Source organism: Mustela lutreola, chromosome 17 (assembly GCF_030435805.1).
Source record: "Mustela lutreola isolate mMusLut2 chromosome 17, mMusLut2.pri, whole genome shotgun sequence".
NCBI classification, from domain to species: domain Eukaryota; kingdom Metazoa; phylum Chordata; class Mammalia; order Carnivora; family Mustelidae; genus Mustela; species Mustela lutreola.
The window spans coordinates 48,311,442-48,336,556 of NC_081306.1; the positions used below are offsets into that span (position 1 = coordinate 48,311,442).

At 45.0% G+C, this 25,115-nt stretch overlaps 1 protein-coding gene across 2 annotated transcripts in view; it reads right to left on the minus strand.

Moving 5' to 3' along the window:
• The window catches only part of LOC131819907 (S-adenosyl-L-methionine-dependent tRNA 4-demethylwyosine synthase TYW1-like), a 201,359-nt gene that overhangs the window by 11,128 nt on the left and 165,116 nt on the right, over window positions 1-25,115 (minus strand). For both annotated transcript variants that reach the window (XM_059155321.1, XM_059155322.1), the window contains 2 exons: window positions 23,205-23,315; window positions 14,068-14,235 (listed from right to left, as the gene is read on the minus strand). In XM_059155321.1, coding sequence (XP_059011304.1) covers window positions 14,068-14,235; window positions 23,205-23,315 — 279 coding nt within the window. The remainder of the gene's footprint in view (window positions 1-14,067; window positions 14,236-23,204; window positions 23,316-25,115) is intronic.

The following is a 25,115-nucleotide window of genomic DNA, read 5'->3' on the forward strand; positions in this document are numbered from 1 at the left end:
CAAATGTATGTGTCCAAGAGGGAGGAGTCTGTGACCTCAAATGCGGCAAAAACTTTCTCAGAGCTGACCTTGAAGGCGATCCATGAAACTGCTTCTTGGTGAGTGGGGTGGGATCTACGCCGTCTCATCAGACACCTACCTCCACTTCCCTATCTTGTCTGACTGCTCTGTAGCACCTGAGAGACAGTACACGGTCATGGTCATCCTGTCATTTGTATTTCAAAATATCTGGGATTGAATTCTAATTATGTTTGTGCTTTCTGAGCCTGAGATATCTCCCTTAGAATATGAAGAAAAGTAATATTTATGACTCATAGGATTTTTCTAAAAATTAAATGAATTAATGCATACACAGCATTATCAAAGTGACCTTAATAAATGTTATTGATTGTTGAGTGTATCAGCAGACACCAAACTAAGGAATAATACCAGACAGCTCATTAATGATGAAAGATTCTAGAAGATTACGCTGGAAGACAACAGAATAATATCTGCAAAATGCTAGGAGGAGTTGACAAAGAAGCTATAAGGCGTATGAAGAACAAAGAGCAAAATGACAGAAGTCCCTTCTGTTTATAAATCAGTAATTACTTTAAATGTAAATGGGCTAAACTCTCTACTCAAAAACAATCAGAGATTGGCAGAACGGATTAAACACACACACACACACTCCAACAATATACTTTCTATAAGAGCCTTACTTTATATCCAAAGACACATGCAGGTTGAAAATGAAAGGATGGAAAAAGATGTTCTATGCAAACAGCAGCCAAAAGAGAGTAGGAGTGGCAACAGTAACATCACACAAAAGAGGCTTCAAATTAAAAAGATTATAAGACAGAAAGAAGGACAATTTATATTAATTAAAGGTTCAATACAGCAAGACACAATAATTACAAACATTTATATATCTAGTACCAGATCATCAAAATATATGAAGCAGATACTGGCTGAATTGAAGGGAGGAACAGACAGCTCTACAATAGTAACTGGAGAGTTCAGTATCCCATTCTCGATAAAGGATGAAACCATCAGACAGAAGTATGGAAACAGGGCGCCTGGGTGGCTCAGTGGGTTAGGCCGCTGCCTTCGGCTCAGGTCATGATCTCAGGGTCCTGGGATCGAGTCCCGCATGGGGCTCTCTGCTCAGCAGGGAGCCTGCTTCCTCCTCTCTCTCTCTCTGCCTGCCTCTCCAACTACTTGTGATTTCTCTCTGTCAAATAAATAAATAAAATCTTTAAAAAAAAAAAAAAAAAAAAAGAAGTATGGAAACAAAGGACTGGAACGACACAATAAACCGGCTAGAACTGAGAAAACAGTCTGCCCAAGAACACAAAATGCACATACTTCTCAAGTTTTAATGGGACATTTTCCAGGACAGACTACAATAGTTAGGCGACAAATTAAATCTCAACAGATTTTAAGAGATAAACGTCATATAAAGTATCCCTTTAACCACAATGAATTGAAGTTAAATATTGATAACAGAAAGAAAACTGGAAAATGCATGCATTTGTGGTTATTAAACAACACGCTCCTAAACAGCCAGCCCATCAAAGAAGAAATCATAAGGGAAATTCATAAATACTTAAGAGACTTAAGTGAAAAGGAAAACACAACATACCAAAACTTACGGGACACAGCAAAAGCAATACTAAGAAGGAAATCTATCACTATAAATGTTTCCTTTAAACATTTATATTTATATTTATATTAAACATTTTTATATTAAACATTTATATTTATATTCCTTTAAACATTTATATATCTATTTATAGAGCCCCTGGGTGGCTCAGTGGGTTAAGCTGCTTGCCTTCGGCTCAGGTCATGATCTCAGGGTCCTGGGATCGAGCCCCACATCGGGCTCTCTGCCCAGCGGGGAGCCTGCTTCCTCCTCTCTCTCTGCCTGCCTCTCTGCCTGCTTGTCATCTCTCTCTGTTAATAATAAATAAAAATCTTAAAAAAAAAAAAATTAAGATCTCAGGGCACCTGGGTGGCTCAGTGGGTTAAAGCCTCTGCCTTCTGCTCAGGTCATGATCTCGGGGTCCTGGGATCGAGCCCCGCATCGGGCTCTCTGCTGGGTGGAGAGCCTGCTTTCCCCTCTCTCTCTGCCTGCCTCTCTGCCTACTTCTGATCTCTACTTCTGATCTCTGTCAAGTAAATAAATAAAATCTTAAAAAATATATTAACCAAAAAAAAAGTAAGATCTCAAATGTACAATGTAACTTTACAACTTAAGGAATGGGGGGGGGGGGGGAACCTAAACTAAACCAAACCAAAAGCTAGCAAAAGAATGGAAATAATAATGGTTAGTGCAGAGATGAAATAGAGAATAGAAAAATAGGAAACAAACAAACAAACAAACAAACATCAAGGCACTGAAACCAAAAGCTGGTTCTTCAAAGATATCAACAAAATTGACAAACCTCTGGCCTAACTGAGAAAAAAAAGAAAAAAGACTCAAATAACTAAAATCAGAAATGTAGGTAGGGACATTACTACTGATTCTACCAATATAAAAAGGATTATAAAAGATTAATATGAATGTACAACAACAAATTAAATAATCTAGATGAAATGGGCAAATTCCTAGAAATACAAAACCTATTAAGACTAAAGCACAAAGATACAGAAAATACGAATAGACCAAAACCAGAAAAAGACATTACAGGAAAGGAAAATTACAAACCAGTAATGGTCATGAACACGTGTAAAAAAAATAAAATATCAGAAAGTCAAATCCAACAATGCATTAAAAAAATTAAACACCGTGACCAAGTGGGATTTCTTCCAGGTATGGCAAGGCTGAAAATCAATTAATGTGACCCATCGCACAAACAGCTAAGGAAGAAAAATATGATCGTACCGATAACTGCAGGAAAAGTATAGAACAAAAATCCAGACTGATTTATGATTAAAAATTCTCAGCAAACTAGAAACAGAGGGAAATGTCCTCAACCTGATACACATCTACCAGAACCCTACAGTGAACATCATACTTAATGGTTACAAACCAGTTGCTTTCCCACTAAAATCAGAATCAAAGCAGGAATGTCCCCTTTTACCATTTCTTTCTTTTTTCAGTTTTTTTACAACCCCACAGGTGCCCAAGGGGTTCACCTTTTACCATTTCTAATCAACATCAGACTTGAAGTTTTAGCTTAACACAGTAAGATAAGAAATGGTAGATTGGGAAGAGATGCATGATAACCACATTAACTGATGTAGAAAAATCCAGAGGAGCACCTGCGTGGCTCAGTTGGTTAAGAAACTGCCATTGGCTCAGGTCATGATCCCAGAGTCCCAGGACTAAGTCCCACATCAGGCTCCCAGCTCAGCAGGGAGTCTGCTTCTCCCTCTGACCTCTCCCCTCACATGTTCTCTCCCACTCTCACTCTCTCTCAAACAAACAAATTATTAAAAAAAAAGAAAAAGGAGAAAAATCCAAAGAATCAACAATAACAAAATATCCTGTGGAACTCAGGTTATTATAGCATGGGTACAAAACAGGAGGTAATATTCTGAGAAATATTAGCTAACTGCTTTTTCATATACCAGGAATGAACAATTGGAATTTGAAGTTAAAAATACAGTACCATTTACATTAACATCAAAAAAATGAAACACTTATGTATAAATCTAACAAAACGTGTATAGGATCTATACACAGGACAAAACGGTGAAAGAAGTCATGGAAGACCTAAACAGGAGGTAGTTCACGTTCACAGATCGGAAGACTGAACTTGTTAGGTCGAGTTGAATGTGTAGATTCAACTCGATCCCAAACAAGATACTAGCAAGCTAGTTTATAGGTATTAACAAACTGATTCTAAAGTTTACATGAAAAGGCAAAAGACCTAGAAGAGCCAACCCAATAGCCAAGATGAACAAGTTGGAGAACTGATACCACTCAGTTTCAATAAAGCTAACCAAAGTCAAGACTGCATAGTATTGGTGAAAGAACAGACACACAGATCAACGAAACAATACTAAGACCAGAAATAAAACCCACACAAGTATCCAGCATAATGCAGGAAGAACCGTCTCTCCAACAACTTGACATCCACATGCAAAAATCAAACAAACAAACAAAAATCTCAATATAAATCTTACAGCTTTCAGAACAGATCTTAGACCTAAACATATAATAAAACTACAAAACTTCTAGAAGGTAACATAGGATGAGGTCTAGGTGACCCTGAGTTTAGAAATCTAGCATCATCCATGAAAGAGAAAGTTGATAAACCAGATTTTATTATAAATGTTTGCTCTGAGAAAGGCAGTTAAGAGAATAAACAGTCAAATCAGACTGAAGGAAATATTTGCAAAACACGTCTGATAAATGGCATGTATCCAAAATATGTAAAGAATACTTAAAACTCAACAATGAGAAAATAACAAATCCAATGAAAAAATAAGCAAAAGATCTGAACAAAGACCTCACTGCAGAAAATGTCCAGGCAGCAAGTAAGCATATGAAAGATGTTCATTCATCTTTTCACATTATGTACTTTTCAAAACCTGTACAACTTTATAGTACAAATACTGAACCTTAAAATATGAAATAGTTCACATTTTGAAATACATACATAAAAATGTATGTGAATATATATAAAATACAAAACTCACTTGGGAGAGGTCAGGGAATCCCAGGAAAAGGTGCAGACTGTGAGAATCTGTTACAAATGTATGAAGTAACGTCACTGAAGGGGAGGAGAGGAAAAGGTGCTGACCTAAGTAATTCTGGAAATAAGCGGAGCTTCTAAGACGAAAGCCAAAGGACCTGCACACAAGCACTGTGCTCTAGGGTTAAAAGTTCTGACACTGCTGTACTCGTGTCTTGGAACTGCACAATTAAGGAAACACACGGCTGCTGTAAGGAGCCTAGTTTCTCACTGTTAGAGGGGAATTATAAATAAGCAAGAAGCAGCTAGAGTGAGTCCCGCTGGCGATGGATTAGCGTTTGAGACGTTAGCAGGTTTTGCTTCATACAACTGGATGCACGGAAAAATACTTACAGCCACGTGTGTAGAGAAGGGCTGGAATATACGCACAATTTCTTTGCTGTCGTACACCTTTCCGAGGACATAGAAGAAGAAACAATACCCCACAACACCAAGCACACCTTCGCCTAGATCTTGGCTTCTTTTTTTTTTAAGATTTTATTTATTTATTTGACAGAGAGAAATCACAAGTAGGCAAAGAGGCAGGCAGAGAGAGAGAGGGAAGCAGGCTCCCTGCTGAGCAGAGAGCCCGATGTGGGATTCAATCCCAGGACCCTGAGATCATGACCTGAGCCGAAGGCAGCAGCTTACCCCACTGAGCCACCCAGGCACCCTAGATCTTGGCTTCTAACACCACTCTTCAATAAAGGAACCAGGGCTGCTGAGACAAATGACCGCTTCCAGGACTGGAGCAGAAAATGTGCAGGATGAGCCTGGAACACCTTGTAGAGCCAGAAAGGAAAGCAGTACTCAAGACCAAAGACAAAGAAAGCCCCAAGCCCTGATGAAAGCACAGCAAAGGAGCACAAGAGCCCCCGGAAGAGATCCTAGAAGCCAGAGCCAGAGTAATTTGAGCGACAAAAGAAAGGAAGTCGAACTGGATTATAACCCAAGGTACAGAGTAAATACCGTGAGCCCACACTGCTATAAAGAATGAGGGGATAAATTTAAAACTGGGGAAAAGAGATAAACCTATTTCTGTAGCTATCCCACCATCGAGGATGTGGAATGTCACTCCCAGTTCCTACATGTGGGCTGCAGAGAGTGACATCTTTCCGAAGAGTAAATGTACAGAAAAGGAAGAGGAAGAGTACTTTTACGGTGAGAAACCGGACAAACAGTACTTCAGTTTGCTGGCCAAGGTCAACATCACTAGCTGTAGATCATGTTGGCAGCATGCATCCCTGATACAAGATGATGAAACTGGCACTTTACCTCTGTGGCTTTCCTCCTAAAAACCCACAACCCAGGTCTTATGAGAAAAACACTGGAGAGATTTCAGTAATGGTGCATCCTACAGAATAGTTCGTGAGCACCCCTCAAAGCTGTCAGAGTTATCAAAAACAAGGAAAGTCTGAGAAACTGCCGTAGCCAAGAAGAGCCTAAAGGGACATGACATTAAATGTAACATATTCTTCTGGATGGAACAGAACAGAAAAAGGACATTGGGTAAAACCTAACAAAATCCAAACTCTGGGCTCTGGCAAATCACGGAGCAGCACTGGTCCGCTAGTGGTGACACACGTACTACAGCAACGCGAGATGTTCGTAACAAGGCAAATCTAGAGTGCAGAGGAGCTCTTTGCACTGTCTCCTCAATTTTTCCATAAATCCCAAACTGTATGTACTAAGACATGAAATCTATTTTTTAAGTAAGCAATTAAGTTTTAAAATAGTGCTTTGTGGATTTGCGAGCCGTACGTAACCTACTGCTTGGTTTCCGCTGGCAGCGGTCCACTTTAACAGGATATCACCAATCCGCACAGGGGAAGGACCTCACTATTTCTACAGTAAAATCAAGTGTATTGTATTCATCAAGGTCTCACTCAAGCTTGCAGACGGACAGGCCCAAGGTTACATCGGAGCTGCCCCTGGAGAACACAGAAGCAGAGGGGTGACGATCTCCTTATCCCGGCGTTCCTCCCACGGCACACAGACAGGCCCGCCCTCCCCCTGTAGACAGTCTCCTGTGGGCAACTGTACTTCTTTCTTTGTCCCTCGAGCTCAACCTTGGAACTAAAACATGCTGACTTGCTTTCCTTGAGTCTGTGTCCGTCTCTCCTTTGTTCAAAGTCAAAGGAACTCATTGAACCTTCTACTCCCACCCACGAAAGAAACTGCCTCTTATCCAGAAACTCTCTCTAGAGTCTAAACATCACTTCTAAATGACAAAACTGTTGTGAAAAAAATAACCATCCATTAAAAAAATATTCCAAGAATTAAGAAATGCTTTGCACGTGATATAGCACACGGCACTAAGGAGACCGCTGTAAGTGATGCGCATGACCACAGAGCGTTCTGGGGACGGACAGATTGTGACGGAGTCTCCAGAGCGTTCTGGGGACGGACGGGGCACTGCGGACTGTGACGGAGTCTCCAGATTGTGATGGAGTCTCCAGAGCGTTCTGGGGATGGACAGCGCACTGCAGGTTGTGATGGAGTCTCCAGAGTGTTCTGGGGACGGACAGGGCACTGCAGGTTGTGATGGAGTCTCCAGAGTGTTCTGGGGACGGACAGGGCACTGCAGGTTGTGATGGAGTCTCCAGAGTGTTCTGGGGACGGACAGGGCACTGCGGACTGTGATGGAGTCTCCAGAGGCTGGGCCATGTTGGGAAATCTTACCAATTTAATGTAGAATCTTAAAAGATCATTTGAATGTAAATATTCAACCCATGCTTGAAATCTCTATCATCTTTTTTTTTTCTTTGAAAGAATTCACCTTACACTTTGGGCTACATGGTATCCTAGAGAGAATTTAAAATTTTTGAAATGGATAAAGAAAGAAATGCCACAATGGAGGGATTTTCAGTGCCGTACTGGATGGCGACATTCTTATTTCTGCTCGCCAGCTTCACTAAAATCAGAAAAGTACCGCACAGCAGAGAGAAGAAATGTTCAAAAAGCATGGATTGGCACCAGATTCCTGCTGCAGAAAAACAGGAAGGAGATGGTGAGCAGGAAAGCAAGTGGATTTAACAACCAGCAGGTCAATGATGACCTAAAAAATAGCAAACTCTGTAGAATGAATATTTACTGAATAAATGAATGAATGAATAAATAATAAGGAAGGAGGTAAGTCTGGATCAAAATCAGCAAGGACAATGGAACACGGTCTCTGCTTTCTGGAGCTCAGACAGTGGAGACGGGACGGACAGGATCGGGAAGGCGCCGTCAGTTCTCTACACCAACATGGAGAATCCGCGGGGTCGCAGGGACTCTGGGCAGTGCTGGGGATGACACCCTGTGTTCCATGAACCCACAGCTCTTCACAACGCAGCCTCATCTCTGCGCACATGGATCCCAGAGAGGTAGCCCCGAGGAGATCTGTTTCACCGTTTTAAGGAGCAGAAATTCAGCAGGTGGACTGCGGTGGGGCAGGTGTGCGTGACTTTCTGGCAGAAGAGGCATCTTGGGCAGAGGCGGAGGAAAAAAGCAACATGGCGGGACCCTGCAGAGGCCCCTTCTCTGAAAAGGCCCTGATTGTGAAAGCCATTAAGAATCAAGTATTTAGGTTTTTCTTTTGCGTTCACTGCAAGATGTCCTGTTTCAAAAATATAGCTGAGAAACAGTAAGCTTGGAATTGGCAGCATGAACCATGAGGTCGTTAAACAGTCAATACCCACGCTGTTATTCATGAACTAAATGGTTTGTTTTATGGATTCTTCTAGGCTTTGGTTTCATTTTTTTCTTTTTCTGTTTCTTTGCTTGATTTGGTTTTTGGTTATAGCTCTGTTTTCTGTGACCTTAAAAAGGCGTCCGTCGGTAAGTGCCAGCCTCCTCATTAAATGGGATCTGACAGGCCCGACGAGGAGCAGACAGGGATGTCTTCGTGTACGTTTCCTGAAAATCTTCCCGGTAACAGTGCAGGGCCAGCCTTGTAACATACGGGGTGACACTTCTAACATTAGTAAAGAAAATCAGCCTACACAGAAGCATTCTGCTAAATAATCTGTAATTCACAGTGTTCCCAGTGGACCGGCGTTACTGTTCACTGAGGAGATATTTGGCCAAAATCTATAAATGTCAAAACTGTGGTCACAGACTTCTGCTTCTGGACAAGATGGAGGATATGTACTTCTTCCTACTTCTCCCACTACGTGGCTAAAATCCCTGGGTATCATACACAAAACAAACACAAGAAGACATCAAAGGTAGATAAAAGGCAGACTGGCTACACACTCCCTGGATTCTGTCTGTGGCTCTTTTTCTTTTTTAATAAATTTTTTATTTTTTATAAACATATATTTTTATCCCCAGGGGTACAGGTCTGTGAATCGCCAGGTTTACACACTTCACAGCACTCACCAAAGCACATACCCTCCCCAATGTCCATAATCCCACCCCCTTCTCCCAAACCCCCTCCCCCCAGCAACCCTCAGTTTGTTTTGTGAGATTAAGAGTCACTTATGGTTTGTCTCCCTCCCGATCCCATCTTGTTTCATTTATTCTTCTCCTACCCACTTAAGCCCCCATGTTGCATCACCACTTCCTCATATCAGGGAGATCATATGATAGTTGTCTTTCTCTGCTTGACTTATCTCGCTAAGCATGATATGCTCTAGTTCCATCCACGTTGTCGCAAATGGCAAGATTTCATTTCTTTTGATGGCTGCATAGTATTCCATTGTGTATAAATATCACATCTGCTTTATCCATTCATCTGTTGATGGACATCTAGGTTCTTTCCATAGTTTGGCTATCGTGGACATTGCTGCTATAAACATTTGGGTACACATGCCCCTTTGGATCACTAAGTTTGTATCTTTAGGGTAAATACCCAGTAGTGTGATTGCTGGGTCATAGGGTAGCTCTATTTTCAACATTTTGAGGAACCTCCATGCTGTTTTCCAGAGTGGCTGCACCAGCTTGCATTCCCACCAACAGTGTAGGAGGTTCCCCTTTCTCCGCATCCTCGCCAGCATCTGTCATTTCCTGACTTGTTGATTTTAGCCATTCTGACTGGTGTGAGGTGATATCTCATTGTGGTTTTGATTTGTATTTCCCTGATGCCGAGTGATATGGCGCACTTTTTCACGTGTCTGTTGGCCATCTGGATGTCTTCTTTGCAGAAATGTCTGTTCATGTCCTCTGCCCATTTCTTGATTGGATTATTTGTTCTTTGGGTGTTGAGTTTGCTAAGTTCTTTATAGATTTTGGACACTAGTCCTTTATCTGATATGAATCCCGCACTGGGTGCTGGAGCCTAGAGGCCTGGCTGAAGCCCGCAATCCAGAAATACCAAAGGGCACAAACAGTAAACAAACAAACAAATCTTAGAGCCCCATGAAAAACCTGCTTTTCTCAGCCAGAGGACCAGGAAAAGGGCACCTTAGCTAGCCCGACAGAAAACTTAAGCAATACCCAACCTAGGCCATGAGAAAAATGCCCGATTCTCACCCCAGGTCAGTCAGCGTCTATGGGAGACCCTAGACCTTCATATCCGCCCCGCCACGTTGGGCTGCGCCCTCCCTCCTGGCCGCTGGGGAGCTGTCAGGGGAGGTGGAGTGGAGGGTCCGGCCACCCTACACCCCGTGGTCCCAGGAGCACTGGCCTCTACCTGGCCGTAGCAAGGTACCTCACCCCGCCCACACCAGATTGGGGACGGGGGAAGCTTAGCAGAGAGCCAAGACCTTCCCTGCTGCCCCGGAGCAACGAGCCCCCCCCCCATCCATCCCACAGTGTCCCTGGGGAGCAGCAGTGACGCGGTCCTCCCTTCCTAGCCAGAGTGGAGCAGAGGTTCCGCGGCGAGAGCCCACACTTTTACCCCCAAATCAGCCATAAGGACACACTCCTCCCCCAACAGGTCAACGGAGGCCGAGTGGGGACCCGGACCTTGACATCGGCTTGGTTGAGGGGACACCAGCCCACGACTCCCCTTGGGAGACAGAGAACAGCCTGCACTGAGTGTCTGACCAAGTCTCCCCTCACAGCCTCTGTGTCAGACCCTCATCACGTCACCCTTGCACTGCTGGACTGTCACGACCGTTTTTAACTGGTTTCTCTCTTCTAGTCTTACAGTTCATGCCCCCTCATGTTGCTAAACAAATTTTTCTGAGACCCAAATCTGATTGTGTCACTGTCCTACTTCAATCCCTCCAGCGCTGCCCGTGCTGTACAGGAAACGGCACAACTAGGATTCCATTCAGCGCCACCAACGCCCTTGCCCCTGACCAGTCACCCCCCTTGCGTTCCCTTCAACCCTTCTTTTGAACTCCGGCCATAATGAACTACTCACTGTTTTCCCAACAGGTTAGGCCTCTACGCTTCTCCAAGGACCTTTCCTTGTACATTTTTCTGCCTTCACGTCCGTCCTCGCTGGGCTGTCGCTGGACTTCCAGTCAAATGGCAACTCCTCTGGGAAGCCTCTCCTGATAGTACCATATTGTCCCCGCACACACACACCACCCCCACCCGGGTTCTACTCTACTCTTCCATCATTGCTCTGATGAAAAACTGGAGGTATTTGTTTCAATAGCTGCCTTTTTTCTTTTTTTCTGTTAGACCACTCTCGAAGGCAGGGACTATTTGCTTAACTCATCTTTGCATCCCTAGTACCCAGCACCATGCCTGACACACCCTGGGTGCTCAAGAAGCATTAGCTAACGAGCATCGGTCTCAGACTGTCTCTTCATGCTGGTGTGTACCTGGGTAGCTATGCTTGTCACTACATTTATCACACTGAGTTCAGTTGCTTGGCGCCTTCTGGGAACTCCCTGTGGATATGGGCAGAACCAAAAGAGAAGCCAGAAGCGTGAAAATGGCAGATTATCGGAAAACGAGCGACAAACCAATAGCTGACTTGTTACCAATGGAATTTAAAAGACGAGATTATCTCTATAGTGGTGAAAGGCAACAAATGTCAACCTAGAATTTCATCCCCAGCCAAAATGTTCATTTCCAGACAAACAAGAACAAAATTTTCCATCAGCAGACTCCCACTAACGCATGTGTTAAAAAGTGTCTGGAAAACAGTTCCATGTGGAGGGTCAAAAATGCAGAAAGGAACGGAGAGCAAAACAGAGTTAAAGATGCACGTCCATCCAACGGAGTCCTGACTCTGTGAGGCAGTTAACGACACTCCTGCCCACTCACAACTATGGTGCACAACACTAAGAGCACCTGTGCCGGGAAGGGAAACGGGGGCTGATGAGGTGTTCTCAGGTCCCTGCTTTGCAGTTAAGTCTACCGTCACACTGCGATTAGTCGAGGACGCATACGGCCGTTCCCAGGGCACCATTACAAGAACAGAAAAGCATACGAAATTCCAGCCTATTTAAAGGGAAAGTAAGACCTCACGTGGCTGAGAATATAAGGAAAGTGCAGAGAGAGGGGGACGAGCAGTGTAGGCAGCTGGAGAGGTGCACAGCCCAATCACACTGGGTCCTGAGGTCCCACTAAGGATTTTGACTTTGAAGTTAAAAGCAAAGGGAGGTCACTGAAGCATCTGAACACGAGAGATCCGTATTCTCTAACCTCGTACCTAGGAGAAAACTGAACGAAGAACCAGAAGATAAAATTCAGGGTTTGGCTTTAATTTTTAAGATTTGCTTTGTAAGTTAATTAGCTTTGAAGCTACTTTAATTAACATTTCAAATACCAGGTGGTCTTTATTTCTCTGCTCCTGACATCCCAGGACATACTCTTCTGTCTAAACATTTAAGTCTGACAGACCACAGGTCAGCTGCATACACTCTCACCGCAACCAACGCATGCGAGCCTTTTAACCTGGCGTTTGTGAGAGTAGAGGAGGTGACATTTTAATTGAGCAAATCTTGTATTATTAAGTGCTGTTCAGCTAAGAAGCTGTTCAGGAAGCCATGTAAGGTTTTGGGGGAGGATAAAATGTTCTTTCGTGTTCAAATTAAGTCTGACTTTCGTCGCATAAAAAGCGCTTATATAAGAGGAGGTACACCACTCTTGGCCTTTATTATCTTTTTGGTATTAATTTATCTTGATTGTGATATAACTCACATGCCACGAAATTCAGCCTTTTAAAGGGTCCAATTCAGGGACTCTGGTATAGTCACAGAGATGGGCAACCAACACCACTTGATAATTCTTGAATATTTCCATCACCCCCGAAGAACACCGCCCCTGGCAGTGGTCACCCCCAGCCTGCTCCTCCTCGGTCTCTGGAACCACCGATCTACTTTCTGTCGCTACAGATTTACCCAGTTTGGACATTTTAGACAAACGGAATCATGTAATAGTGCCCTTTTGTGTTTTTTTTTTTTTTTAACCTAGAATAATATTTTCAGGGTTCATCCATGTCCCCTTTTTTAAAAAAGCACTTGTTGTGCGGGGCGCCTGGGTGGTTCCGTGGGTTAAAGCCTCTGCCTTCGGCTCAGGTCATTGGGTGGTTCCGTGGGTTAAAGCCTCTGCCTTCGGCTCAGGTCATGATCTCAGGGTCCTGGGATCGAGCCCTGCATCGGGCTCTCTGCTCAGCAGGGAGCCTGCTTCCCCCCACCCCCCGCCTGCCTCTCTGCCTACTTGTGATCTCTGTCAAATAAATAAATAAAATCTTTTAAAAAAAATTTAAAAAGCACTTGTTAATGCAGAACTTGAATATTAAAGGATGCAGAGTCATCAAGCAAACCTGACTGAGCTATTATCAGTCATCCTGTCTGATGTACAATGCTGGCGTCTAGGAGGCAACAGCAGGAAAGAATTCTCAAGATTATCTTCGTGCAAAAAAGGATGGTTTCATTAAGGCAGGCAGACAGGGCCTGTGGGCAGGAAGAGCCGCGCTGGGGTTGTGAGGAGTGACCGATCACATATTTTCAAGCTGGGAGGGGTCAGGGATCGCGTAAGCCTCTGAGAAAGTGGGAAGCCAGGCTTCCAGGACCTTGAGGGGCTGTTAGGATCATGTCATTTAGTGCTGTCTGGTAAAACCTTAGTCAAGAGAGCCTTCAGCGAGGTGTCAGGGAACATGCTTGGAAGATGACGACTAACATATATCTTGGGGGCGGACGGACAGAGAAAAGACGTTTCCAAGGGGATTTTCGATGTTAAAGAAGATTCACAGGACTTTGGAGGGTGGACTCATGTCAAGCGAAGGCTGCCTTTTGCCTTTAGCAAGGTATTAACGTGGAGGCAGTTGAGTTCCTGGAGGACGGTCACCCTGCCTGCCTGAGCACTTGTCGACGGGCTGCAAGCTGTAATGCAGCTCAGTGTTTGCCTCGATTTCTTTGGCCTTGGTTCTCCACATCATTACACACACACACACCGAGGCCTCCTGAAGTCGTCTCAGGGAAGGAAGCAAACAAGCGGACGCCCCTACAGCGAAGGGAGGGACCCTGAGGAGAAGGAGCGGCTGGAAGAGTGCAGGCTGGGCTCTGCTTACCCGTTTGTGAGCGATAAGGAGGCAGTTGGAATGCTCGTGCTCACAGGCGATTTCGTAGTCGGGGATCAGATCCACCAAGTCCTGGACAAAGTGCACCACCTCCTCATGCCAGGGCACGTTGGCCATGGTGAGACTGCTGGCTGAGCTCTCGCCACAGTAGGTGACACCCTGCGGAAGCAGCACAACAGTCCGAGATAAGCATGACCTGCTTTGACGGCATGGAACAGGTGTCAGAGCCAGAAAGGCGTCTGGAGATAATCCACCCGACCCCACCCCGCAACCCAGGCCAGTCCAATGTGAGGGTGACGAAAGCAACAGTGAATCAGAGATGATAAACTCTGCTTAGCAGCTCACGCAAGTCGGCGGGAGCTCCCAGGCCGACGCCCTCCCTGCCCCGCGACGGCAGCGCTTGGGTGCCCGGCTTCGTGAGGTCACAGGCTGTGCTGTCTGGGAACAGCACTGTATTTGAACCAATAACACATCTTTTCATTCAGATTCCTTGTGCACCATAATAAGTTAATTCTCAAAGAGCTATACTCTCCTAGACCAATAACGGAGGCATGTCTGGCACCCATAGAAATTCAGTAAACACCTTACTCACTGGCAAAATAAGAGGAGCTCCAGTTCTCCAGCCCAGTTTGGGCTTCATAAGGCTGGTAAGGCTTTCCTGTAAAGGGCCAACTGTTCCTTAAGGAGATCACTTTGTAATGCATTTTGTAAATGGATACACTTAAACACAGATTTGTGCCAAACAGGAAATACATTTGGGGCTACGCATACATCCCTCCCACACGCTTGCATGTGTAAGCGTGTCTCACCTCTGCAGAAATTCCTGCATCATACAAATGGAGGTAAATTGGCTTCCTGGTCTTTTGAACGCTCCCTGACAGCCCAGTCATATAGGACCCTAAAGTTCCACAACTAAGTTTTCTATTTGGTAAGTTACATAATGATACACTCCTAGCAATGAGGGAGATCTTAACTTTGTGGGCTCTTTCAAAATTCCAGGATCAAACTTTCTTGACAAGTGCTTTGAATATTCTAGATCTGCTACGACTAAGGAGGGAATGACTGAAATAAAAAGACATCCAGTCACCCACTCACGCTCTCTTACACACACACGGATACAGATGTGCACACACGGATACAGATGTGCACACGCACACACGTTCTCTCACACACACATGGATACAGATGTGCACACACACTCTCACATATACACGGATACAGATATGCACACACACACGCTCTCTCTCACACATACACGGATACAGATGTGCACACACATACACGCTCTCTCTCACATATACATGGATACAGATGTGCACACACACACACACACTCTCACACATCCATGGATACGGACACACGCATGCATGCACACTCGCAGACCGGAGGAGGTAGGGTGCCGCGTTATGAAGAGCCTGTGGACAAGCACTGCAGAGGGCCCGTGACCCTGCAGACGGAGCAGCTGGGGGTTGGCCGGAGACTCCGATGGGCTCTGCAAAACGCGCCACTCCAGATGGCCATTCAGAAAGGTCACTAGTGCGCTAAACTGAGGTGACCTTTGCTGAACACAGACTGGAGGTGACCCAGCTTAACTGTACTAAACAAGAGCGTCTTCTCTACCAGCCTGATGATTTATAAGAATTCTCTACCAGCCTAATTCTTATAACTGGGTGGCTCAGTTGGTTGGACGACTGCTTTCGGCTCAGGTCATGATCCCGGAGTTCCGGGATCAAGTCCCGCATCGGGCTCGCACCTCCACGGGGAGTCTGCTTCTCCCTCTGACCTTCTCCTCACTCGTGCTCTCTCCCACTGCCTCTTTCTCAAATAAATAAATAAAATCTTAAAAAAAAAAAATTTAATTAAACTGGGCTTGAGATTTAGGTGAATTTAAAAAAGCAAATAATATGTCAGTTTTAAAAACCTTTAGGTATGGCTGAAAAATTGTATTAAATTTCCCCAAATGTATGCAAAACACAGAAATGATTTGCTGGTAGATCAGATTAGTTAGAAACATGACTTTATTTCAATTTAAATACAGTTGATATGTGAATTATACGAGCAAGCGTGCACATAGTAGCTACACAAAAGAGTTTACCTTTCATATTTAAAAAGTTCCTTGAAACAGATTTTAGATTAGATCTTACATTTAGGACAAGGGCTTTGGAAAATATTTGAATATTTCCTGTTCAGCAATAAATGACAAGTCATTAAGCACAGACTTGGCTCGGAATGGCAAAGTGAGAACGAACGCCACAGCGTTCATGTGACATTGTCCCGTTCACATGAGGCTTCCCACTTAGCCGAATTCTTGCACTTAGAAGTTCTCATTGTAGCCAGACAAAACCCTCTGGGGTAAGCCATGCAAGCGACTTTCTGAGCCCACCATGGAGCCCCAGAGCTCTCCGTGACAGAAGTGCTACAGGCAGAAGCCAGTCCCAGTGAACTGGTCTGTGGAGTCACCTCTGGGAAGTCCAGGCCCCCCGTCAGTCAGACCCCCGCGGCCCCCGCCCCACCGTGCCCCTTCTCTGCTCTGGCGGCTTCACTCCATCCTGCACTCCAGTCAACCAATGACTTGCCCCGACGTTGTTCCTGATCACACTTTAGCTAAATTATCTAAAAGTGCTTCATTTTCTTTTCTTTTCTTTTTGTTTTTTAAGATTTTAAAAATTTATTTATTTGACAGACACAGTAGGCAGAGAGAGAAGAGGAAGCAGGCTCCCTGCCGAGCAGAGAGCCCGACGCGGGGCTCGATCCCGTGACCCTTAGAACATGACCCAAGCCAAAGGCAGAGGCTTTAACCCACTGAGCCACCCAGGCGCCCCAAAGTGCTTCATTTTCTGTATCATAGCTGTCTGCCACCTTCTCACCCCCCCCCACCCTGACCCCACCCCATCTAGCACCAGCACCAACTCTGTCCCTCGCTGCTCTGAAAGAAGAGTGGACTCAAGCAAGCAATGGATGGGCACAATGTGGCAACTGGAAAGCCCTCACTTCAGAATCTGTAGGTTGAGGAGTAACAAGCAGACCCGAAGAAAGTTCCTGAAGAACAGGACAACTTACCCATCTCTGGATCTGCAGCGAAAAGAATGACCCCCACCCTTACGCCGCTGCCTTTCTGCTGGATCGCTCTGCTCTAGGACTCGGTCTCTTACTGGCTGCGTGGACGGTTTCCTGGGGATTCAAGGTCCGTCCAAGGAGCCGTGTTGTGCCAGTCTGACTTTCTGACACTTCAATTAAGCTGACTGGGTGTCGAAAGGTTCCTGATAATGTTTCTCTCCTTCAGTCTGATGGGAAATGTTGCTTCGTGACTTTTTGCACAATATACTTAAAACACGACACTCTATCCTAAAAATGTTTCAACAGCTCTTCCCACAAGAAAACCAGCCCCAGCCTCTCAGCGCGGCACGCGGCCTTCCTACGGGACTGCCCCGCTCTGCATCCAGTCTTTACCGGGCGAAATTTTCCACCACGTCTTCCATCTCTGTTCAGGAACCCTCACTGCATCTGATCCCAAACTCATATCCTGCACATAGCTCTTACCGCTGTATACGTTCTGCATACACATATATAATACAGACATCTACTATACATAGGTAACGTATGATTATAACTCTGTCTGAATTCTGAGCTTCTAGGGGGAAAGGCTACACCTTGTTCTTCTCTGTACCCAAGCAATCTTTGCTGTGTGGCCTCAACATCGTCACATGTTCTTTATATGACGGTAAACACCAAACCCTCTTCTGATCTAATAAAATTTCATTCCCCTTATTCAGTCTTTAATGACAGGACATGAAGGAACTGATGAACTCCAGTTTGGGACCACTACCTGGGTAAGTGGATATACTCTTTACCTTTGTGCAAAGAACGGGGGTGAGGTCAGGCTACAGCATTTGCTTTACAGAATGCACTCTGCAAGGACTGAGCTCTGCAGACAGGGCCAGTGCCCAGAGTGTCATCTGACAACAAATAATTACTGAGCACTGACTATTTTCAAGGTGCAATGCCAGGCAGAGGGTAGAAAGACAGTAATTCATTTACAAATAGACTGTGCTCGGAAGTTTCTCGACACAGCAGATGTTTATAACATGAAACACATTTTCACAAACAAGCAAATAATGATCACTAAGATTCTTAGGCTACCAAATAAAGGCCTATTTAAGTCTAATGAAGCTAAAATATATGTTCATTTACAGGGAATAAAACAGAAAAATGTTTCATAAGACTAGCAACCGGCAGAAAAGAGGGAACCAATATAACAAAGAAATAGCTTCTATTGATTTAGTTTAAATAAATGTGCTTAATGAAAAGGATCTAAACGTTTACTGAACCCAGGCATATATCATCCCCCTGAATTCTCAACACAAACTTATTAAAGTGATACTATCATTCTAATTTTAATATTGAGGAAATTTAGGCTCAGAGAGGATCAGTAACCTGCCCCAGGTTACATCAGTACTTTTTAGGAGCGTTATTGAAGTATCAGAGGCTGCTCCTCCCCACTCCCCAGAAGACTCTAGCATGTGTGTGTGTGGTGGGGGGACCTCATCTTCCTTATTCATTCGTCTGTTGAAGGGCGTTTTGGCTCTTTCCACCGTTTGGCGACTGTGGCCATTGCCGCTATGAACACTGGGGTACAGATGGTCCTTCTTCTCACGACATCTGTATCTCTGGGGTAAACACCCAGCAGTGCAATTGCAGGGTCATAGGGTATGAAGCCTGCATCAGAAAGGATGAATACCCAACTTTTCTATCAACATGGATGGGACTGGAGGAGATGATGCTGAGTGAAACAAGTCAAGCAGAGAGAGTCAATTGTCATATGGTTTTGCATGTTTGTAGAGCATAAGGAATAACACGGAGGACAAGGGTTGATGGAGAGGAGAAGGGAGTTGGGGTAAATTGGAGGGGAGACGAACCATGAGAGACTGTGGACTCTGAGAAACAGACAGGGTTTGGGAGGGGAGGAGAGGGGGTGGGTCCTTAGGTGAGCCTGGTGGTGGGTACTGAGGAGGGCACGGATTGCGTGGAGCACTGGGTGTGGTGCATAAGCAGTGAATCCTGGAACACTGGAAAAAAAAAAGACTCCAGCGTGTGCAGACTAGGACAGAGCCCATACATGCGCGCACGCTCGCACACACCTGGAAAATGCAAGACACGAGCAAGTACTGTTTGCTTCTGCAGGGAGTCCCAGGCCGATTGCCGGCCGAGGGTCAGTCCGTACAACCAATCTGACACCTTCAGGGCGTTAGGTAACCCTAAGGTACTATTAAAGCTTTAATGCCAAGCCCATGTGAGGGCCAGGCTCTGGGAGACTCCTTGTTTTATGCCAGAGCGCAGGTGAAGGACGAGCTTCCAGGCACCACCGTGTACCAGCGGGTCGAGTCTGTCCTGATCGTGCTTTCCTGGAAGTAGAGGGGCTAGTGTTTGTGCTTTAGACCTGACCCAGCGGTGCCGGAGCTACGAAGGACCACCAGGGCGGCCTCTCCTTGTCGAGCCCCGAAGGGACTTCCTTATAGACCGGACAGATGGCTATGCTCCCTAAAGTATGTTTATTTTAACACACTGACTTCTAAGTGTTTTCGGAGGAATCTGAGGTTACTTAGCCTACCACATTGCTAGCTTTCTCATCAGATGTTTTTCGAAGAGTGCTTGTTTTAAAAACCGCCATTTTAGGAAACTTTTCACTTTAACTAATAAGACAACAACAATAATGAAAATGTTTTGTCAGACGTTAAACAGTTTAACTCAACTGAACAGGAAAGACCTCCTTCTCCTCTACCGATTTCATTTCAGTCACTGGGATTGCAGAAGTAACGCACGCTCCCCGCTAATTCGCAGCGCACGGACGCATGAACAATAAAGTCACTAAGCCTTTCCCTGTCCTTCTTCTAAATACAACACTGGGAAGAGTCCTGTGTCCTTCTATACTATCTTAGATATAATATGTCCCAACGTATATGGTTAAAAATATAATCAAGTATTATTCTAGAACTTGCTCTGCTTCCTCAGTAGGCTACACTCTGCAAACATCCCTTTTGCTACTTCAGTTTAAAAGGAAGATACTTCATTACCCTGCGGGACCAACTAGGGCTGAATTGAACAAAGCACGTGACCCAGTCCTCAGTGGCGCAGCTCCTGCAACACAGGCCATTTCTGCCTTGGGCCTCCTACAAAGAACGAGCTGATCGCCACCAGGCTTTCCCCCGATACAACTGTTATCTGTTAGGGTATATTTTATCATTTACGTAAGGCAGTTAAAATTGAGAACAGATCACATATTTCTCCACAATTTTTAAGTAAGATCTGTTCAAGTGCCTGATTTTACTTCTGTGGCCTTTGCCTTACTTGATAAGACCATCCGTGTCCCAAGCAACGTCTCCATGTCAAATGTCATGTCTCTGGTGCTTCGACCAGGCCCCGCACATGGAGGGAGCTGACAAGTATCCGCTTGACGGGAGGGTCAAATGGCAAAAAGGAACTCTTGTTTGAAAGCAACCGTGTCATTACAACACCTCAGCGGCAGCCAAGAGGCTTTATTTCTGAGTTCCAAACTAAAACATGCATCAGAGAAATGACAGTTTACAAAGTAGCCATCTTTCTTTTAAAAATAATACCGGGTGATTCTTCTCTGTAAACAAAGAAGGAGAGGGGGAGAAAAAAGGTGACCGTGCGATCGAGCCAACTTGCTTTGTAATAGAAGTTTTACTGCAGCCTCACCGGGGGCTTTACTGCAGCCTTCTTGAATAACTAAGGCATAAATTAAAACCCCATTAATCCCCGGTGCTGGCCAGGTTTCCTAAGCGGACACATACACCGCAGATGTGGTTCGCATCTCTGAATCATCAGAGCTCTTGCCAAGAGCAGACTTTTAAAATTAAGAGCAATTTCAAAAGAAAAGAGTGTCTCTGACCTGACGAGAGCTGGAGTGCCGCACACTCAGACAGCAACGTTTCATCTCTCCCCAGCTCCCCGGCCCCCGGGAATACGCCCCCCCCCCCCCCCGAACGCAGGACTCACTAAAAGAGCTGCGGAATTCAAACATCCCCCGAAATGATGCGAGTACAGCCGCTTCGTGCACATGCACTGAGGACGGAGCTTTCGGAGACGGGGTGAATTTTCCAGCCCCTTTCTGTCATTACGTGGATGCTTAGTTGTCCCCAAACCCATCTGCCTCGTTAACACCCACAGCTTTAACACCATGGCACGCTGAGGACTTCCAAATTCCCGCGGCCAGTCCCGCCTCATCCCCAGAGCCGCAGGGACCTGTACCTGTAAACTGGAAAGATCTCTCCAGCGACTGCGGCCAACACAGAACTCGTGAAATGACCCGCACCCCCACCGCCCTCCTCCACTGGTGTCTTCCAGCTCAGTCAACTGTTCCACGGCCACACGACGGCTTCGGCCAAAACCCAGGTGCTGTCCTGATTCTGTCTACTCCTTCACTCCCTGCATCTCAACGGGCAACAAGCTCTGCCGGTTCGACTTCCAGAATCCATCCCAGTGCACTCACCGCTCTCCAGCGGTGTCTCCAACGACCTTCCCGAGCCGCCCCATCTCTTGCTTTATAACTAGTCTAGCTACTCCTACTCTGAACCTCTGAATCCATTCAGGACAGCAGCAGGGTGACCTTTTAAAATCACAAATCACACCACATCCCCTCCAGCTTAAAACCTTTGCCCAGTACATCTACTATTCAAAAAGCTGACCATGAAATTTAATATAAAACCCAGTTCTTTTCTTGCTTGGAGGTTCTAACAGAATCCGGCCCCATCCCGCCTCTGTGGTTCACCTTGTGTCTCCGCCGACTCAGCTGTCCCACGGCGATCACACGGGACCTCTGGACAGCGGCCCGGAATGCCCTGACCCCAGGCCTCTGTGTACCGCACTGTTTCTTACTATTTAGGAATCAGTTGTAAAAAAAAAGTCCTCTTCTCTTCAGCAAAACCCCCTTATGAAATCTAAAACAGCGAATCACAATATCTAGCAAAAGAGTAGCTGCCCTTTGGCACAGAAGTCCACTTACAGGAATCCAAAGAAACATGGGCAAAGAGACATGGGCAAAAGCAGGCCAGAGACCAGCAGACGTGACTGCCTCTGCTGTAAGTATAAATACCACCAACCAAATAACCGTGAAATGCAGACACACACACTCACACACACACATTTGATCAATCTTCTCTCGCTCTAACTGCCAATTCATAGGGCGTACGGGGGACACAGGAACACGCAGTCAGCAAAATGGAAAATACAGACACAGGAACTAGCCAGGATGAATAAACAAGATGACTGATGTGGGACGGAGGAGAGAAGACACATGGAGGAGGAACTAACAGGTTAAAAGAAATTTAAGAGAGAAACAATCCAATTTCCGTCAATGACCTTTACTGGGACCCAGATTCACGAGTCCTGCTTAAACAAGAAGAAATAATTGGTCACGTTTAAAACCTTCTATTTGCGACACTTGCACGACCACTCTGAACACTGTGCAGCTGTGAGTAAGTGTTTAAAACGCGTGTCTGTCTTTTAGAGACATCTCCTCAAAGAGCTATGGGTAAGCCATACAATGTGGGGCTCTGCTTCCAAATTACAGGGTAAGGCAGAGAAAATGGGCTGGGGTAGACTAGAAACAGGACTGGTCAGGAGTGGACAACTTCTGAAGCCGGGTGTTGACTAGATGGAGGTCCCTAGACCAGTCTCACTACTTCTGTTTAGGTTTGAAATTCTCCACGATAAAAGTTTATTTTAAAGCCAACCAGGTCCTCACTATAATGCTATTTTATTTCTCAGGACATTCATGTCACGATGTAGTTTTTAATTATTCATTTTGTGTTGACTGTCTACCTCTCCATGCATACAAGCTTGCTAAGAACAAAAGCTTGCTCTTCACTGTTATGGTCCCCCATGCCTAGAGCCGTGCCAGGCTCTTGATCAACATTCCTGGAGGAATAAGGAAGACACCTGAGGCCCCCGTTGGGTTTTAAAAGATGCTAACTTGGCGGCGGCCAGCACAGCACCAGGGGCGATGCGATGGCACAGGCTGGCAGCACAGCACCAGGGGCGATGCGATGGCACAGGCTGGCAGGACAGCACCAGGGGCGATGCGATGGCACAGGCTGGCAGGAGCTTACCTTCACTTCGATGAAGTCGGGATTCCCCAGGGACACCAGCTCGGCGTAGGCCTGGAGCTCGTCCACATTCCACGCTTTCACTAGAGTCAGTCTGTACACGGTGCGCTGTTGCTAAAACAGAGGAAAAGCCAACTTTGTTTTTATCTTGGCGGAAGTCACACCTAGGAAGATTTTCAAATTACTTCGATGAGAACTCAGCGTATGCGAAATTCAGCACTTTTTTTTTTTTTTTAAGATTTTATTTATTTATTTGACAGACAGAGATTACAAGTAGGCCGAGAGGCAGGCAGAGAGAGGGGGAAGCAGGCTTCCCACCAAGGAGAGAGCACAATGCGGGGCTCAATCCCAGGACGCTGGGATCATGACTTGAGCCGAAGGCAAAGGCTTTAACCCTCTGAGCCACTCAGGAGCCCCAGCACTAACTTTTGTAAATCGAAGTTATATTTTGTAGAAAGATGAAAAAAATGTATACAATATAGTAAGATTCCTATAAGCCCTTTAAAGGCACAGATGCTAGTATGCATCTTCTCCCACTGTAACCTCTGACACTGCATTAGGCACCCGAACGTTTGCCGTCAACCACACACTGATCTAGATTTAGTAAGAAACTATAAATTGACTGAACAGTTCGAGACGCTGAAAATCAATTCAAATAACCTTCAGGCTCTCAATCACTCAAGTGATTACGGTAAGAATTTCTAATTACTCTGGTCTTCTCTCCGGCTTTCTCGTCCTTTAATGACCTTGCTGGCAGAAAAGGCGCATTTCTGAACTGTCAGTGCTGTCACCTGTCAACCATTTAAACAAAAGACGTACTGGTTCTCTGAAAGCAACTAGACAACAGACATCAAAAGCTTTCAAAAGTTTATGCCTCTGACTTTGTAATTCCCTTCCAGGACCCCAGACAAATGTTCAAATATTCAAAGCCTTATTTCAACATCTCAGAACATTCCTTGTAATGGTTTGAAACCTAAAGCAAGCGTGGGGGGCATGAGCTAAGACTTGCCTCCAACCCACAGTGTACAGCAAAGGTGCTGTGAAGTATGTGCTTATGTGCCCGTGATTACATCCGCCTGCAGCAAGTTCCCAGGCAATATCCATGCTTTAAGCAGCAAGGTCCAAAATACTTCAGATAAAAACAAAGTGAGGTGAGAAATGAACAAAACGGTATCAACCTCTCTATTTATGTCTGTTTGAAGATTTCTGTAATTAGTGAAAAAGAAGAAACACTTGAGATCTTCAATGAAAAAATCTAATGAATGGTATTAGGCAGCCATACCACAAAATGTTCTCAAAAATTATTTTAAAATACAGCATGTAATGCAAGAAAAGACAGGAATCTTCCAGATGCCTCCTACATTGCTAGAATTCACCTAACAAAAACGGCAGAGAACTGCAGACCACGCTCATTTGTACTTATTATATACACAAAAATCTCACAGAAATCTTAGCAATTAAGATTTGGCACTATTTTAAAAATTCTAGGAACTCAGGGTGCCTGGGTGGCTTAGTCAGTTGAGTGTCCTGCTCCTGATTTCGAGTCAGGTCATGACCTCGGGGTCGTGGGACCGAGCCCCATGTCGGGCTCTGTGCTCAGCGGGGAGTCTGCTGGAGACTCTCACTCTCCGCCTTCCTCTCCCCAGGATCAAGCTCCCTCTCTAAAATAAATAAATAAAATCTCAAAAAAACTCTAGGAAGGTAGGGATGAGTCATTATATGGTTTAACACAGAAAAATCCATGTGGTTTTCTTCAAGGATACACAAAAATATTTGATCTAACTTAAAAGCCATCCCTAATTTTAAAGCAAAACAGAATAAAGAAATCAAAGACCATTTGTAACTTAAAAAACCATATTCTTAACATAAAGAAAACACTCTGCAGTCAACTCTCAGTTATTTAGAAAATACAGG